Source organism: Anoplolepis gracilipes, chromosome 16 (assembly GCF_047496725.1).
Source record: "Anoplolepis gracilipes chromosome 16, ASM4749672v1, whole genome shotgun sequence".
Classification (NCBI taxonomy): domain Eukaryota; kingdom Metazoa; phylum Arthropoda; class Insecta; order Hymenoptera; family Formicidae; genus Anoplolepis; species Anoplolepis gracilipes.
The window spans coordinates 4,529,787-4,549,784 of record NC_132985.1 but is presented as its reverse complement, the minus strand read 5'-3'; the positions used below and the strand labels follow the sequence as shown (position 1 = coordinate 4,549,784).

General features: G+C 39.2%; 1 protein-coding gene across 9 annotated transcripts in view; it reads left to right on the top strand.

Annotated features, from left to right (window-relative positions):
• Positions 1-19,881, top strand: part of Exd (PBX homeobox extradenticle) — a 48,863-nt gene extending 28,982 nt beyond the window's left edge. Inside the window, exons 4-10 of one of the 9 annotated variants that reach the window (XR_012048286.1) lie at positions 4,378-4,568; positions 4,768-4,903; positions 5,215-5,311; positions 5,722-5,766; positions 7,070-7,257; positions 7,411-7,562; positions 7,693-7,846. Coding sequence is in view for 8 of the 9 variants with exons in the window: in XM_072908739.1 (XP_072764840.1) it covers positions 4,378-4,568; positions 4,768-4,903; positions 5,215-5,311; positions 5,722-5,766; positions 7,070-7,257; positions 14,314-14,448 (792 nt within the window). In the remaining variant the exon portion in view is untranslated. Of the gene's footprint in view, positions 1-4,377; positions 4,569-4,767; positions 4,904-5,214; positions 5,312-5,721; positions 5,767-7,069; positions 7,258-7,410; positions 7,563-7,692; positions 7,847-11,352 lie in introns of those variants that run through there. The other 8 variants (XM_072908741.1, XM_072908739.1, XM_072908746.1 and 5 more) reach the window with 8 other exon arrangements.
• Positions 19,882-19,998: the final 117 nt, after the last annotated feature.

The following is a 19,998-nucleotide window of genomic DNA, read 5'->3' as shown; positions in this document are numbered from 1 at the left end:
AGAATTGCTAAGAAAAATTAATGATTTTAATTGTAATAAAAGAATTTTTTTCGAACACATAACGCTGAGGTCAATTTGCAATATTTGATAATTTTGCGCTCCTTTGGAAATATACTGATAAGAAGGGATTATGCGTGCGCTGGGGACGAACAACCGCTGCCAGCGATTCGCGTGCTAATGAACCGGCCCGCTCGCGTTAAGTAAAATCTCGCGTGTCGGACGGCCCAACCCCTCCTCCCCTTCGCCACTGTATGTCGCGTGATACAGGTCCTTTCAAAACGATGCAAATCACTGCGCCAGACCATTACCGCTGCGGAAATTCGACAATATTATCGTGAGCTGTTTCATTAAGAATTTCTTTCTCGGTCGCTCTTCTTTTTTAATTCCCTTGACCTCGCGTTGTAAAATTCGACCTGCTGTAATAGCTCAATTTTACGAAGGAAATTGTTGGGATGAAAGATTGTATAAAAAAAAAAAAAGGAATTTTTAATTAATCGCGTTACATTAAACATTGATTTAACGATCCAAACTTTATACGAACGCCAACATTTGCGAAATTAATAATCGCAGTTTTTCTTTCTCATTTGTACTAAATTAAATATATAGGTTCCCAAGTATTACATGTAACGATATATTATAGTACTTTGACTAGTTATTTCACGCCATCAGTTACATCCGCATTCTCTTTTCATCGGACAGATCACCGGTCATTCCGGTTAATGTAACGCGTCGCTACCGTAAAAAGCTCTTACATTTGCATGACGTCATGCGTAATTGAGCATTCTTACGGTAAATAGGGCCCACTCATATCGGCCCTGTACGCGCATAATTCTTTTTAACGTCGTTCGCGTTTTCGCCGGCAATTTTTCCGTCTTCACGTACACACTTGCTCCCTGCGAATATACGCGGCCGTATATATGTTTGTAGACGAACGCAGTGTGTGGGCCGTGTGCTTTAATTGCCACACCCGTTTCGACCCCATATTTCACCGTGTGTGTCAGCGGGCTTGATGTTTCCCCGCGGTAAACACGCACATCCCCACCGGAGGTCCTTCGGTCCGGCGTTCGTCAGGGTCGAATTAAAATCGGGCGCGCTTATATTTTCGTGTGAAATTATTTTAATGTAACTTTATATATATATATATTTCAGTAGAGGAGAATGCCCTGCGTGCTTTTATTCTTTTAACCGAGTTGAAAGCGGAGTTAACGCGTATAGTATTACCCCTTTTTACGAGCTAAAGCTGATAAGAGCGCTTTTACAACCGTTTCAGTCGGCGAAACAGTGCGTGTTAATGCGGAAATTAAAGATTATATTCTTGGAAAACGACAATTCCCAGTTTGCGCCGCCATTAGTATTAGAACGAATTATCACAAATGATAATTCGCGACCCGTCTTTGTAGAAACGCCCTGGATCCGCCCCTGTAATGCGTGTGCTACGATTCTTTGTAGCCGCAACAATAATACACGCTGAAAACATATGCGCTCGCGTGCACTTTGCGACGTAGCTTGTGCGTGCTGCCGAGGGGTGGTCCGTCGATAAACGTGGCCGTTAACGAGTTTTAAATCTTCCATCCCTCTGTTTTCTGGCAAAGACTCTTCTTGCTTCTTTTTTTTTTTTTTTTTATTGTTATAATTCTTCTTTGATTTTTTAAATAAAGCACATGCTCCTGGAAAAAATGGAAAATCAGACATTTTTATGAAATTTTCAAAGCAATTCTCTCTTCGATAATTTTGTTCTTATACTGTAAACTATAACTATATATATAAATTGTAAATTATAAATATTTACTATAAATATATATCTCTATCTCTGTTTATATATTCAATGTTTTATTTTAATTTTTAGTGGTGGAAAAATAGAAATGTTACGAAAGGTAAAAACTATTACATTTGTAAAATAGTACTCGAAACTTAAGTGGTTTTATCTTCGTATAAGGATTAAAAAATATAAATATACAATAAAGAAATTTATTTTAGAAGATTACAAACAATCTTTAAAATATTCTCTTTACTTGAAATTTTGAACAAAAATACCTCGAAGATCAGAGAATTTTCAGACAATTTTTTACAAGATTTGAGTAGACGCTCTGTTTGATTTTTCCAATAAACTTTAATAAAAAATTGCAAAATTTTCGGCTTATCAACACGCTCGAGTCAAGAAAATTATGAGACCATTTTTTTTTATTAAAAATATTCCGCTTACATAATATATATGTATAAAAAAGAGACAATATCTCTGTGGAAAAAATTTGCTGCCGAGAACAAATGGTATAAATATTTCATTATATCTAAAAAGTTATTGGCTTAGTTAGCGACCGACGTTGTCATGGTAGAAAGTTCGGCCATAAGCGAAATTTACTATTCAAATTCGGTCGACTCGCCGCATTAGGGTGAATGTCTGCCTGACTATGCAACATGGCGTGACAAGCACGAGAATAGAACCGCATCGGGTTTTACGAGATCGCGTGATCACCGCCAGCAAACATCCTACCTACCATGAATTTCGTCGGTACACGCCCGCCTTTATTTTATCCGATTTTCAACTCTGATTCCCTCCGACCGTCCGTACTATTCCATATATTGTGTATCTCAGAAAAAGCGTACAGAAAATGCATCTTCCGGTGTTCTTCCGGCGAGGGGCAAGGGAGAAGAGAAAAGATTTTACGCGCGCATAAATATTTTCTTTTACTGCCGTACGTTCGACTAGTATAATCCACCGTAAATCGTATCAAGTATGATGTTAAGCAGAATATAAACATCTCGCGCCTTTTCTAAATTATTACCATAATTCGGAATGTGAAATGCAACCGACACTGTAATTTACCGTCGGAGAGATGAAATAAACGCATAATAATTTAAGTGTATAAAACATTTATATATAATCGCTTGTTTTTGATATCTTTTTTATATTTACGGTAAATAAGTTATATATCGCGTGTCGTTTCATTTATTATTACAAAGCTAAGAGAAAGATGTATTTTAACGAGAACGCTAAACGTCCGTACTTTGCTCTCCGGCGAGGGGCACATTTTCTCGCAACGCTCTAATTTTACTGCAACACGCTCTATTAATACGGTCGCGTATCGCGAGAGTGGAGGTGGCAATGGCCGGTTTCGGCAACGTTATGGAAATTCCAACGTGTACATTGCTAAATATATCTGCCCGACACCGATGGTCGCGCGGCCGCGTTTCTGCGGTTAGAGAAACAACTCGCGTAGAGCCTCGACAGTTGCATAATCGAATTTATGCTTGCGGCTGATTTGTATCGGAGAGAACGGCATGGATCCTAATTTTATAACTCCGTATCCCGAGTCTCTCTCTTTCTCTCTATACACTGAATCAACGTCTTTTCACAATTCGAAAGTAGAAGGAGATATTGATACAGAATGTCTCTACCAGAGATATTTTCCTAGATGAAAGAAACACCGACAATTTTTCCCACGCATTTTTGAAATAATCGAGAATGCAATGATTAATATTGTCAGTTGTACTTCCCGTATCAAAATCTATCGGATGGTCATCGTAGTATCATCCACTTTGAGATGTAGAGCATTTTAGAAATTAAAGGAAATCAGTCTGCGGGGGAGGAGAGGGGACTGCGACTCGCTACGGCTTTTCCATCCAATTCAGCAGCGTTTCGTTCGTTCCTCGCATCTTCTCTCTCTCTCTCTCTCTCTCTCTCTCTCTCTCTCTCTCTCTTTCTGTTTCCCTCTTTCTCTGTCACGTGCAACAGTCGATGGGGTTGATCCACCCCACGTCTCGTGTGGTGGAAGAAAGGAACGAAGAGGAAGAGAAGCCATCGGTGGATGGAGAAAGGAGGACGAAGGGAGAGAGAGGTGGGATCGTCGGCGGAGTGGAATCCATTTCGAAATTGCAAGCCACCCTGTTCGATCCCCTTCCTCCACTGACTCCTCTCGTATCTCGACACCCTCCCGTGGCCTTTTCCCGGTTCCTTCCCTCAGGAAAAGCTACTCCCCCACTGCTCGGCTCATCCTCTCGTCTTACTTTCTCTCTTTCTCCAATTCTCTCCCTTTCGCGAGGCAGCGTGCTCGCCTCGAATACTGATATCGAGTAAAGTCCTTTTTCCCTTAAACCGAGCAGCCACCAGGAATAATGCATTATACGTACGCGTCCTTCGTCTCTCACTTCTTCCCTCGCTCGATTTTTCCTTTCACGCTCTGGTCATAGTATTTTTTTCGTTTTCTTGCTCATTTTCATTCCTTTGCCGGTGAATTCGCAGTATATTCAAATTTGTCTCGAAACAGTTTCATATTTTTAATCGATCATATCTCACAAAAAATATTTCAAGTTCGAGACACACGTCTCTTACGCAGTCAATGAAAATAAAATCGACCGCTCTGTGTTTGTTTGTTTCAGGCTTGTAACGAATTCACCACCCACGTAATGAACCTGTTGAGAGAGCAGAGTCGTACTAGGCCGATCACGCCGAAGGAAATTGAGAGGATGGTGCAAATTATTCACAAGAAGTTCTCCAGCATTCAGATGCAGCTCAAACAGTCCACCTGCGAAGCCGTAATGATTTTGAGGAGTCGATTCTTAGATGCCAGGTTTGTATCGAAACAATAAGATGTATAGATTTTTTTGCGCTTTTTACGACAGCAAATACATTATGTCATTTTTGAAAATATCAGAAAAAACAAAAAAGAGAGGAAAAAATTTATCGAGATCTTTTTTTTTTTTTAGAAATTATTTATATAATGCAATTAATGTAAGGTATAATATGCGCATGTGTAATTTGTATTTCAGACGTAAGAGAAGAAATTTCAGTAAACAGGCGTCTGAAATTCTAAACGAATACTTCTACTCCCATCTCAGTAATCCCTATCCAAGCGAAGAGGCTAAGGAGGAGCTCGCACGAAAATGTGGAATTACCGTGAGCCAGGTATCGTTCGCTCCCTTTTCTCGTGCTTACTAGAACTTTTGTAATTTGCCATAACGACTGCGTTGCTATTTGTATGTGTATGGGGGAGAGAAGTTATATTCTTAAAGTATAATTGCAAAATTATTAAATTTTATTTTTTAAAAGAAAAAGTAAGTCTTGTGTCGAGTAAAATATTTATAAACTCTTTGATGAAAAAAAAAAAAAAAAAAAAAAAAAAATAAAATAAAAATCAAATATATCGCGAGCGAGCGTTTGTATGTGAAAACTTTTCGACAAATTGGAAATGAACGCATATCTTCGTTTGCTCTTAGGTGTCCAATTGGTTCGGAAATAAGAGGATACGCTATAAGAAAAACATTGGTAAAGCGCAAGAAGAAGCGAACCTATACGCAGCCAAGAAGGCAGCTGGTAAGTCCTGATTTTCTAAGCGTGTTTTTTTATGAATTCGTTTCACTTTTCAAAATTACGAGAAGAAATCCGTAAAATCTTGTAAAAGAGAAATAAATTTGCACCAAAATCGCTTTTTAAAATTAGATCCGAATGTCTCCATTATCTGAAAAGTAACGTTTCATTCACATTATTGACGAAAAACAATAGAGAGAAATATACGAATTGCGATTCATAAAATGTTTTACAAAATATTTTTACGTTACTGTTGCATCTTTTCGATTTCTCAATGCTCTCGCGTGCTTATTGCTCCTTTGGTCGAGCCTTGTCGAGGAAAAACACAGTGAAGTAAAAATCAGAAGATATAAATTGAAATAATTAATAGACAAATCGTATCCATATGCTTCTCTCTCGTCTTTTTCACGCGTTAGACTTGGAACCAAGGTGGAAGAAGTTTCATCACGGTAAATCATTAGGTGAGTTATAGCTTATTGTTCGGCGCGGCAGTGACGTTATTATTGCGGTCGTTGATGACTGACTCATCGACAGAAAATAAATATAGCGATATTGAAGTGTTCCTTGGCATGTAATACTTATATATATATATATATATATATATATATATATATATATATATATATATATATATATTTCAAATATCTTTGCAATTTGAATCTCTCTATTTTTAGAGAGGGTATCCAATTAGGAAATTATTTCAAATCGCAATAATATAAGATAAAGTTGCCGCAGCATGTTTCACTGTTGTGTTCCGTGTATCTTTCAAAAAAAAAAAAAAAAAAGAAAAAAAAATTTAAGTTTTTAAAAGTGCCAGACGCGGTAGCAATAGACGGAAGCGTAGATAAGACTACACGAAATTTTCTCATTACATCCTCCGCCGAGATAGACGCGCTCACGTCTCACGTTCTTGCTCGCTACCTACTTTCATTTACCCACTTTCAGTCTCTCCGGGAGAGGCGATCTTCTCTCTTGCCGTCGTGAAAATTGTAAAAAAAATGTCCGGCCCCACTTTGAAATTCCACGGATTCGCGTATCCAACCCTGGCCGTCGCAATTACGCACGCTTCGCTTAACTACCGAGGCATCTCACTTTATTTTGGAGACGCCGGCGTGAGATATTTTTAACTCACCAATTAAACGAGGGAAAAGGGAAAGGGAGGGAGAAACGAACGGGGAAAAACACGAGCCGGGGTGGACGAGAGAGGGTACGTGGGGACGAGGATATATAGAAGAGATTCCGAGCTTCTCGCATTTCTTTCAGCACTCTCTGCGTTTGTCTTTCCTCGACCACGTTCGCGACGAAACGGCCCGCGGTCCTCTCGTAATTAAAGAAACGGAATTCTAATGACCTCCCTATTCAACCCCTGCGAAACAACGCTTGTCTCGAATGGCGCGAAGGTTTTACAAGCGTCGGATATTCGGCTTTAGAAGCCGGGTGTACGTTTATACAAATCTCGAGTAGAAAAGACTCAGATTTCCGATGAAAAAGAAACCTTCCAACCATTCACATTAACGCGTTTATTTATCTCTAAAAGCTGTGATTATCTTGATTATCCAATAGAAAACAACGTTATACTTTAATTATATATTTTCGCGCAATATAATTTTAAAGTAATAAATAGTCAAACCACTAATACGCTGACATGTTACCTTTGAGAATAAAAGGAGCATAAGCGCGCGAGGCACAGAGAGACAAAATATCGTTGTGGCGCTTGAAAAAACGCACCCTCGAATTTTGTATGCACCGCGATTGTTTCTACAGCAGCTTTTGCAGGAGCATCGCCGTACAGCATGGGCGGTGCCAGCCAGGGCACCCCGACGCCGATGATGTCGCCGGCGCCGCCCGGAGGACCGCAGGACATGGCCGGATACAGCATGGGAATAAACGGCAGTGATTACGGTTCTCAGCCGTACAACGACGGCTCCATGGGATACGATCCGATGCACCAGGTAAATTTCACGTAGATCCTTCTTAGATCCCTCTCTTTATACATATTTATACAGCCTCCTCTCGTTAGCCGATTCTGGTAGTTGATTAGTTGATTAATTACTAACGCTTTCTGATATCCGCATGTGCTTATCCTATATTATAATAATGTACAGATGGTAGACAACCAATCTGTGGCTCGGAATTTGCTCACTAAAATCAATCTCGATTTCGATGACATTAATCCTGTAAAAAAAAAGACGAAATTCAGCTGAACATTTTTGAATATTGGATATCCCGACATCATATCGAGTTAACATATACTTAGGTTTGTAAATTTTTAGTTACTTTATTAAGAGTTTAAAAAGTTTTGTCTTCATTGTCGTAATATTACTTGCATGTGAAATATTTTAGACTCACTGAATTTTTTTATATATATTTTTTTTAATTTTTTTCAGGAACTAGTATCTTTTCAGCGAATATTTTATGTAATGAATTAATAAATATTAGACATTACATTATTTAAAACTAAAATAACAGGGTTTACTTTTCTTATCGTATTTTAATTATATATATATGTACATAAATCGATATATTTTTATTTATGTAATTGACTACGTAAAATAAAATTAAATAAGAATCAAAGATATATTTTATAGATATGTTTTTTTTTTCTTTTTTATTGCGATGTTTCTTACATTTGTTCGATGTTGTTCCTGCATTCCTAACGTAAATCTTCCCGGTACTGTCAATCGCAGACTTTATCTCTTGAGAGGTGAATGTTCACCTCTCTTTTCTTTCGCGGAAGCTACGTATAAACGTATGAAATTATTACCAGAGTCCGCTACTCTGTGCAATTCCAAGCCACAGCATTGCATCCCGATAAATGCATGCGTATCTTACCTTCCGCATACTCACAACTCACTACGAGAAAGAAAGAGGGAGAGAAAGAAAAAGAGCGTGAGAACGATATCGCGAGAGAAGAGTGAGAGAGAAAGAATACCGGTGAAGGAAATCTGCTTTGAGTTTCAGAACGGGTGTGATGCTCATATACAGGGATTCTCGTTTAAAACACAACCTGAACGCGTAAAGAAAATTTGATAGACGATAATGTTTTTGCTCTCGAAAATTATTACGCGCTCGAAAACAAGAAAAAGTTCTCTCTCTTGACTATTTTTCGAATTTTCACGATTCTTCGCATTTGCTACAATATATTTTCTTTTATTTACGTAGTTGAAATTACTTATGTTTGAGAAAGCTGATTTGCTTAAAGGATCAAGTTGTGCGCAAACTTGAGGATTTATTCCGCGTAACCCCTTTTATTGCCCTGTATATGAGCGCGTGTGTGTGGACGCGATTAGATGTGGGTGCGTGCGTTGCTGGGATATATGTATACATATATTAGGTTGAATACGCTGTTGCTGTTGGCCCGACAGACGATGGGCGCCGACAGTCGCGATGCGAAAGATGTGTTGGATCGGGTAGGGGCCGCCTAGAGATTGCACAGATACAAACACACCCACTTACACTTTACACCCACACTAGCCAGCAGCCGATATAGCGCCAGGTTTGCTTAGTATGCATTGGAGTTGCTAAGTCACTTTTTAGGCAGGGCTGGCTCTCTCACATATTAATGGAGCTGGTGGATGCGCATCGCCGCGTTTCTAACAAGTCGCTAGCATTCCCGCGATGCAACACAACCAACGGGGGGCGAATTTATAGAGAGAAAATTTTGCGGGGCTCCTCTCCGGTGTGTCATACCTGGTAGTATCAATCTTTCGACGAGTCTGCTCCAATTTATTCCTCTTTGAAATATTCTCTTCGCGTAAATTGTTATCTTCTTCCTCTTCTGTCGTTAGGTTCTTCTACAGTTTCGTAAATTCGCTGGAGGCAAATCTGGATTTGCTTTCATAATTCACTCTTTTTTTTTTTTTTAATCTTTTTTAACGAAAAATATCTTATCGCAATTAGCAAATTAATATAGCGTGCTAATTTCCAACGGAATATCGTCTCACGTGACTCTTTGTTCTTTTCGGACGTAGTAAATTTCGCTGACATACAATTTCAACAATGTCACGTGTCACATGTCGAGTGACGTTAAATTAAATTTGCGGGTAAACACAACGAGCTAGAGTATTCGGCAAGCCCCGGCAGGGGATTCCTGTAGGAATTTCTAGCCGGCGGATTTAATATCTGACATGTCGATACGTTGATCACTTGTCGATGTTTCGCTCCAACTACAATTCTATTGTCGAATAAAAGAAAAAGTATCGCTAACATTCGTCCGATGAATTATTTGTCTGATGAAAAACTTGTTCGATTCAAGTTAGTCAGGATATGTGAAAGAGACTGGAATTGTACGATTGTTAACAAAATTATTACTAATTGATTGCAACAACGTATGTATTCTTTTTCAATTTCTTTGGTCGATAAATATTCCAAATTCGCGTGAAATCGATATTTTATTTTAGAGAAACTCGAAAGGAAATTAATTTCTTGGCTCATCCGGATCATCCTAGGAGTTTCAAGAATCGCGAGAACGGGGTGCCGCTCTCTGCAAAGGTTGAAATGAAGCGACTAAAATGCATGCTCGTAGCTGCGCTGTTCCGCAGTCACTTCCGGCTTCTGTAGTTTCTCTGCTTCTTTATCGATCTGAAACGGAGCCCGCACCTTTTCTCGTACTTTCTTGTTAGAGTTAAGTTCCATCAGTTTCATCGTTCGATCAATGCTTTTTTCAAATTGACTCGGAGAGAAACATAACACGTAGCGAATTTATGAATCGCAGGAAATTTTGTTTTTAACTGGTTTCACAGTAAATTTTCCCCTTTTTCACGGTAAAAGAAAATTTTTTAATTTAACCAATCACAAAATCTCTAACACTTAGCGGAAAGAGAGAAAAACACATAACGAATTTACGATTCCTTGTCAGATTGTTTCTCCGATATGTTTTTTATCAGAAATATCTTTGAAAAAAAAATATTATTTCTGCTCCGTCTAAATTTCTAGTTTCAATTTCGGAAAGCAAACACACAGAGCCCAACAAATACATATCGACACAATCCGTTCTTGACTAAAACTATGAGTCGTAAAAAAATGTTTCTAATTTAACCGGTTGCTTTTATATAAAATCGAATTCGCGATTTGTTGTCGTACACGAATCTTGTCGATTTCATCAACTTTAATGTTGTGTCGCGCATATGCGATCGACTCTGATCGGCAAAGTTTGCAACGAATCCTCTTTGACGCTGCAGCTGGCACTAACGTTTCCCGTAATCGCATACGTAACAAATAAGCAATCGCTTTATACACTCTCTTACATGAGCACAAAGAACCTCTTTTACACGCCAGCCGACTGACTTTTAACATTTATGCACCGGTCAAAGTATAATAATACACTTGTATATTCCAACATTATACTATCTTATCACCGCCTCTTTCGTTTTGTCTCCCCTCTCCCTTTCCCCTTTTCTTTTAATCTCGTTCTAATCAGCTGTTGGTTGGTATTTCGAGTCTAACAAGTAACAATAAGGAAATCGTGGAACTGTGTTTGTCGCAACGAAGATCGGACCAGACTCGCGACGAATTGTCGAAGATAGAATTTTTCTTTTTCCCTGAACCAACCGTTTTCAGATTTGTCGTCTTTGCTCTATTTTGTATTTTCCCGCGACGGTAAGATATCAAGAGTGACATTTCTCGAGAAGAACGACGGCGCATTGTCGCAAGCACAGTTCTGGCACGGTCTATGCTATCTTATCTACGTTACCGTCACGATCCATCGGTCGTCTGCTGCGCCGTCTCTTCTACTCTCCATCACCTTTTGACAAGTTCCAGTCTCGGAAGCTGCGAAATCGCGAACGTTTCTCGCGCCCGAGATGATCCCGGACGACGCACATCTTCCTCTTATAAGTTCTAGAAAGACGTTACGTAAATTTAAACGGGGGGAATTCTTTAACTAACCGCACACAAATCAGATTTATATATTTAATTTTATCGGAAATAGAAGATCGCAATCGGACAAATCTCTTGTCAGGAGTTAAATTATGATCCGATGCTAGAATTGATCGGACACCCCAATCTGAGATAGAGATCGCACTCAATGACGTTTTTTCTTGATACAGATGAAACGAAATTCTTAGAAGGCGACAGAGAGTGAGAGAGAGACCCCGGATCAGACAGCCATGCAAAAGATGATACGCAGTCGAAGCTAAGAGGGAGAGGAAAGTGTGAATCGCGCGAGAGAGGGAAAGATAGAGAGATGAACGCGAATGAGAGTGAGAGAGGGAGAGAGAATGAAATCAAACAGCCGGGGAAAATTATGAGACGTGAAATTGGGACTGGTACCATCTATCACTGATCTCGGCCTCTCGTGCTTTTTTTTTTTTATTGTGTTTCCAGTGATGCGTCAGGCCGACCTAAAACTCTCGCAACGTATTTAATGAAATTCACCGCAAACTCAATACGAAACAAGAGAAAGAAAAAAAGAGAAAAACATTTAAAAAATTAGACGTAGAAAAAAACACGAGAGAAAGAGAGAAAGGCGAACTGAGATTTTTGAGAAAAGCTGACGAGGGCTGATCAAGAGGATCAATCGTCCTTTGTTGCAACTGGCGTAATTCTCTTTCCCTAGAATTGTTCTTAAAAACGAGAGAGGCAGACATTCGAAGAATGGTCGTGGATTTCGCGTGAGACTCTAGGAACGAGAACGAGGAGTGCTTGTTGGAATTTTTCTACTCGCGAGGTGCTCAAGCTCCGTCTCTTCTCATCTAATTCATCGATATAGTGCAATATATATGTATTCAGGTGGACACGCGGGCTTATGTGTTCCGGGGACGTGTTTCGAAATTCGAAATTTTTTACCGCGAGCCGGGCTTTACGAGATTGTCGCGCGAAAAAAGAAGATCTCCGTTCGTAGACCGCGACGAGGAGTAGAATTTATTTTGGAGCTCAAATAAGCAACGTGTGGGGGAAAAACGATCGTGTTAAAGAAACGACGCGCGCGTTAAAAATATGCGATAAGTCAACGAGTCCCCAAGCGCGACAGGAAATGTGGACGAGTAATCCGGCGTTAAAAAAAAACTGCCAATCTGATGTTGTAACGAAATTAAATTATCGGTAAAGTTTTTGCAATTCGGCGAGAGAGAGAAATCAAATTTCGGCGTTTTCGGAAAATATTAATAAACATTTAATTTGACGCGTGTCCGATCCACATCTTGAAGAATAATATATCGACATTGGAAGAATTGGGAGAATGCAACGGCAATAGAGGAGAAGATGCGATCACGGGACGTTACAAATACAAGTACATACGCGCGTTTGCGCGCGGATCGAGTTTTCGAGGACTTTGAAATCCTTCGGGTCCTGTACCAAGTTACGTCGATGATATGTATCGGCAAAAGCGGGAGGACTTTCCGCCCGATGATGCGGTTATTATTCCCTCCAGAAAGACGTCCCCGCCTTCGAGCTCTTCCCTTAGGATTAGATCTCGCTAAGTGTGCAATAAGATTTTGATATTGGGACTTTGTTTTAAGTTTTAGAAATACATTAGATAGGCCGTTTCTTACGTAGATAGTAAAGATTGGTGGTAGCAAGCGATAAGTTTTAATTCGATTATCAATTATTCACACATACACACACACGTACAAAAAGCGCGAACCGATGTCTTTAAAACACTGTGATTCTTCCAGTCGCGAAATTCAAAATGGGGCCTTGAAATTATTCGAGAATTACCTTCTGCTATCTTTCAATGTCTCTGAGAGACAACAATGGAAGGTCACTCTGATTTAGTTACACGAATCTTCCGTTTGCACATGAAAATTTGACAACGCACCCCCTGTGCATCGCGCGCATTTTCGTGTCGCTCTTTCTTTACACGGCTTTCGATACTTAATCCTTAGAGACTTATTTAATGGCAGCTCTTCCTACACTACAATTCGTACATACATACATACACAGTTCACACGTATGATAAGTATATATAGGTTGATAGACGGAAGAGACAAGGCAGCGTTGGAGTATATCCTGTAGTTGGAGAAAGATACTAGGGCAGATAACATTTCGTGACATGCATGGCTGCATGTAGAATTTCAAGACACGAGAGTCTCTGAAAAATTCCTCTCTATAAATTTTTTTTTTTTTTTTTTTCTTTTTTATAGCATAGCAACTTTTACAGATTGTGCGTGGGAAAACGATTATAATTTTGAGAATAAAATTTAATAGTTTAAAAGATATATCTGAATAATGCTATTTTCAGAGGCTCACGTGTCTATTGGTCTTACAAGGTAGTATGTGTGTGCGTCTCTTTATTTGTCTTGATTTGAATAATTGGAAATGAATAGGCGATGGAGAGAAAGAGGATGATAGAGAGGGAGTGAATGGTCAAAATTCCATTGTAGCTCGTTTGCAGAGTTCAGAATTTCGCGTAGACACAGCAGTAGAATAGACGCCGGTTCGTTGCATTGGCAAATTCGAAAGGATTTCCCGATTTGATGTTCGCTTTTGCGTTTACTACGCGTGGATGGTGAAAAAATGATATTCAAACGTCAAGTTTCGCATTCGAGGCAAAATCGAGATTAGCGTTCGAATCCTTTTGTTTCCCGATTTGGTAACGAGAGATGACATCTTAGGATATGTACCAAACACGCGCAAGTAATTTAAGAAGCAATTAGCAAGATGTAATAATATTTTGCTTTTAGTTGAAAAAACTTGAGCGCTAAACTGTAGAATAAAAATTCAAATTATAAGAAATTTCAAGTATAGCTGAGCGCACAGTTGAAGCATGTTGGAAATTTTTATTCATTGCATATTTAAGCGATTTTCTATCTCTCGTTGCCGCCGTAGCCAATACAACATGCCGAGCTTCGAGAAAGTTTGGCCGCGCATTCGCGGTAACGCGGATGACAGAAGCCTGACGTTCTCTTTGAAGCGGAGCGTGCAAAGCAAGAGTTTTTCTTTTATCGGGTCGAAGCGAGGCTTAGCGACCAATGACACGTTATTTTGTCGCCATCCTGCAGGGGATAAAGACAGAGGGCTAAAAATCAATTGCAAAACAAAAAACAAACAATCGAAAAAACATGACGCAGGGCAAGGCATTGGCTGGGGGGCCAGGCGCGGCGGGATGGATGCAACAACGCGAGGCGGTGCCCGAATTTCCGCCCCTCCACGATTCAGCGGACTCTGATTCCGACCGGGAAAACGAAAAGCGACCGCGCGTCTAAGACTTGTATCTGATTTTTTTTTCTCCTTCTTTTTCCTTCCATCTTTTTTTCTGCGTCGAGACAGACACGCGCACGCAATAATTAGGCGAGAGAGATTGTGCGAACGATGCGTGTATAGAGAGGAGCGAGCGAGAAATACATTTTGGAAGCACACACAGACACAGACACACATATTATACGTTCAATCTCCCTCATCGATATGACAGAAAATCTGCATATACGATACAAATCGTTCGCTAATGTGTTCCTAATGTGAATGGTGTTCGTTTTTCATTAATTTTTTTCGTTTCGCTGTATCATTGGAAAAAAGGACACGTGCAGACGGATGTGTATTCAGATAATAGCCAAGCAATAGTGATCGCAGATAACAAGCTCTGATAACTCAAGATAACTAGCTGTTGACATATATACGTAAACATTCTCGGTGCACTTATAGTATCAGTCGCAAGACTGATGATTAAATCACATTCGCATCCTCTTCACGTATCCTTGATATTCGATCTTGCCTTATCGAGCAATTTTAATAAGAAACTGCGGAGCATAATAGCAAAGACACACGAGCGACGAAAGCGTAGGTCAGTGTGCTCTCCTTACGGCGGAAGTTCGTTTCTCGAAAGATAATAGAGGTCGACATACATGCATCTAGCTAGGGAAAGAGCGTACACGAATATCAGACATAATTTATTCGCTACAGAGGCACAGTGTTTCTAGACTCCTTGAATTGAAAGCTGCCCGAAACGAAATTTCCAAATTTTTAAATGACTTGATTTCCTATAAACTAGCACAATTTTATTGAAGAATCATAATTGTTGAGGTCAGGAAAATTTTTGATCTAAAAGTTGTATTTTTTAATTATATTATATTTAAAATATGAGCTTTCGAAACATTAATTTTGGAAACACTGTGACAAGAGCGGAAGTAATTACAGCGTATTCGCAAAATTCCTCTGCCATCTTTTGGAAATTACACGTATACACACACACACACGACTCTTCTCCCCGTGCGATTTTACACATTTTAATGCCTTGTTACTCGTTTTCTCGACATGTTAACCCTTTTTATGTAATGCTGGCGAATGTCTTTTATGTTCGTTTACGATTTAAGCCCCGGATCCTTATATTTTAAGTTCAGCTTCAAGATCCCGTGCAATGATGATCTGACACATTGCGTTACACCAAGAGGTTCAAACGTGCTAAGAGAAATGAAAATCACCGTCTCATTGCGATTGTGAATAGATCGGTAACAATTTGTTAATGAAAATTATGTTAAGAGATCCATTTTTAGTATAGTTAATTAATTTTATATTTGTAAATATATAATAGTATACTATTTATATATACTTTTCTCAAAATTAGTATATATAAGTATATTATCTTTTACGTGTATCTCTGAGATAGCGCTAATGTTGAAAAATTCGTCTCGACCATCGTCCGGAGTTTTGAACCTATTGGAGCAATTTTTAAATCGCTCGCATTCTCGATTTCAAGCAAAATGCGAAACGCTGTCCCCCGCGATTGCGTTAGAAAATTGATGTGCATGACCGTATTTGCGAGCGGGCTCGAAAATACGAGCCGCTTTCCGTCTCTCCTTCTCGCCCTCCCTCCCATTTTTTTTTTTCTATAATTATTATGCTACCGAGCACGAAATCTCATATAAAATTTGTTTCCTCCAAACACTTACGTCTTTGTTAATTTCATTACTCGATGACATACATCATAACGTAACACACACACACACACACACACACACACATACAGCATCGAATCCGAGAATTGGCAGCGATTCGAGAAGATAGCCGATCAGCCGTCTCTGACGTGTCGATGGGTAATCCTTGGACGTGGCCGATCAATCGGATTCGATCCACAAAACACATGATTGCGCCTGTCTATCCTTAGTTGGTCGTACGTACGTAGGTACATATGTATTGTGTATACGTATATACATGTGTATAAAAAAAAATATATATATATATTCTATATACTTTTTGCGCGTATCTGTATAATTCGTACGTCACTGTACGTGACGGAAAAAAAAAAAAGATCTGTTGTTATTAACGAATCGAACAGAGGATTGCGTTTTAAGGAGAGAAAAAATAAAAAACAAAAAAAGATATCCCTCGAGATCGGACGTGCGCGCGCGAATACGGTCGCTAAAAAATATCTCTCGATAAGTCGGTATTTTTTCTGAATGAACGAAATAATTTATTTATAATTTGTTATAAACACATGACATTAGCTTCGCGAGAATCAGATCGGAATCTTGCAAAATCATTTCGAACGATCTAATCCATGCTATTGTGTGAGTTTGCGCGCGTACACGGCCGGATGCTGTTTGCTTTCAGGAGCTGTCGCCTTGAAATCCTTAGGAGAAAGAACGCAGGAAGAACGCATACTGACAAATTTAAAAAAAAAAAGAAAGAGAGAGAATGAATGAGTGAGAAGAGAGAGAGAGAGAGAGAGAACCTAAAAAAAAAAAAAGAATATGATAGAGACCGCATTGTTATCGCGATAACGCTCGCGCAATCCGATCACCTCACTATCTGTGATCCGAGGCCCGCCTTTGAACGGCGGGTAATACGAACTAAAAATCGATATTAAGCTATTAAGGTTACATAACGCGCTCGTGTCTGGAGGCACTCGTGTTCTCGCCCTCTCAATCCCGCCAGGATTTATCCATCCGACGCTATTCGGATACCGCTCGCTTCACCCTCCGCGTATCTGTCTTTACGGAAGCGAGGGATCCCTCGAGTAAGAATTTGGAAATCAAACGCATAAAAATTCAAAATTCTACATGTTCGTGTACGACGCGTTCTTTTTTTTTTCCCCCCTGTCTTAATTTTTCATTGTTAATTACATTGATATCGACTATAAATCCGAGAACGTGAACCGCGAAGAGCGAATCCTCCTCTCCTCCGAGATTTTAAGACTACAGCCGTATATTGCACTGAATTTTCATATTTATTAACTTTTTACGGCGAGGAGTTGCGTTTTTTTTAAAACTGACATGTAAAATATTATAAACTTACGGCCTTGCGAGAGGATCTTCGTTTCACGGTGATGTTCTCCGATGCGATTTTCACGCGCGATCCGTTTTGGCTTTGAAGAATCCACCGACACGAATGCTTCCAGTCATTGACGACAATTTCCCCCCTCCCCTTTATCCCTCTCTGCGATCCATCAGAAGCAAAAAAAAGTAATATAGCAAAATGGAATGATATACATAAGAAAAGTGTTGAGAGAAAAACAAGATGTAAGAATGAGCGAGAAAGAAAGAGAGAGAGAGAGAGAGAGAAAGAGAGAGAGAGAAAGAGAGAGACAGAAGCAATGGTCCTGCGACACAACACTAATGTATACGATTTTTCAACACGAAAATATTATATATTGTAGCTATATATATATATATATATAAATATATATATAGAAGTATATAAAAGAGGATAGTATATATAGGCAACCATAATGGCATAAGTGCATCATTGTAATTGACAGTGGTAATTAGTGTATGGTGAAAATTATTATTATTATTAGTTATTTTTAGTTTATTCTTAATTATTATTATTGCCATTATTATTATTATTATTATCATTGATATTATCATTATTACTATTATTAGCGGTTCTCGCATTGTGATAATCGCATTGTAATTGTATCATTATGATGATAACAATTATCGCTGCTCTTATGGGTTATTAAAGTTTATCATGTCGACTCGAAAAAGAGAGAAACAAGAGATGTACTTTTCTTTTTTTTTTTTCAAACGTTCAATACCTTATCGATCAAAGACCACGATTATTTTTTCGCTTATCGTTTATCGATTGTAATAATGAAATGCAAATGAATCGTTTATTACATTTAGTACGTAAACGAGAGGAAAAAGGATATCCCATTCGCATTGTATAAACAAAGTCAAGACGAGAGTTACGAGTATCCTCCGAACGATTAGGTGGTTAAACTCTGTTGTTAAATAATATGTCGCGAGCGAATCGCTCGGCTAAAGATCGACTGCCGAATGTAATTTTCTTCGCAATTTATCTCAATTCATGTTTGTACAATTGTCATTCAATTTCCACAAACCGTGCCCAAGTATACTATATTAAAATTATTTTTTTTTTTTTTTTTTATTAATCACTATACGATGATCACTATACATTTGTAAATATGTAAGCACGGTATATAATTTTCGTAACACAATTTCGAAAAGAGAATGTATTTACCCGAATATTTATTTTTATTTTCCATTCTTTATGTGCAGTACAAGTATGAAGCGACAATATAAAACTGTTGATCGTAATTCATGGATTATATAATCGATTGATAACAGTTTATGTAGCCTAAGTAAATGGATTCTCATGCGATAATCGTTTATACCATGGTTTCCTCGGCCACGCTATCTTTAGCCGAATCCTTCGCCGATCGTGCGACCAGTACAAGTGCGTTCCGGCACAGCTAGTATACGAGAAAAGCGCGCCCGAGGTTCGCTGTGAGTGCGCCTTCGGGCGTCCCTTATAGGCTCTACCTAACATTTAATAAATGAAACGAGAACACAAAAAAAGAAAAGGAAAAAAAAGAAAAAAAAAAAGAAAATACAGATCAATAATACGGATGCGCGATGTGCGAGTAAGAGAACGAGTGAGTGAGTGCGAGAGAGAGTGAGTGAGTGCGAGAGAGAGAGAGAGAAAGAAAGAGAGAGAGAGAGAGCGATGAGAAAGAAATAACGTTCAACGTATTTACGGATATATACACACACGCGGTATAAGATATTATTATATATTTATATCCTTCGCGCGCTCTTCTCCCACGTCTCCCCCGGTCTCCTCCGTTTCTTTTCACCCTCTCTTAACGTCATCCTTCTCTCCGACTTCCGCACGCGATAAGGGCGTAAGAAAAAAAAAAAGAAAAAAAAAGGGAACGGCAAAATATATTAGAAATAATAAACGGCCGGTGGGGGGTCGAGTCGTTCGCTCGACGCTGCACGCTGATAAACACTGATTGTTAAAATGCATTTACGTTTACTTTTTCGCCTCTCGGAGTGTCTCGTCGGTGTCACGGCGTTAACTGTCGTCGCTTGAAAAATGCGCCTTCTCCTCTTTTCCCTGCCTTTCTAATCCCTTCCGCCTCTCCTCCGTCTGTCCGACTCGACCAATTTGTCCCGATGATTGTGCGCCGCAGAAACGATATTTTTGGATTGATTTCTTCATGTTGGTCAAGAAAACGAGCGCACACGCGCCTCTCTCTCTTTACGCCGGAGACGCGCGCGCGACGTCTCGTCGCCGATTCCGTATACACACGTATGATGATCTCAGAGTATAACGTCCGTGTGTGCGGGAGACGATCGTCGACGTTGTGGCCCGAAAGACGACAGTTGAGTATACCACAGAAATCATTGTATCGATTCGAAACATTATGATAAACTTAATAAAAGGATCGAAAATAATGGACCGATTATACATATTCATATTCCCTTCGTATCCTGATACATCCTAATAACTATTAAGAAATCGTCGCACATACGTGATTGATTGGTATTTATTATATCAGTAATATATATATG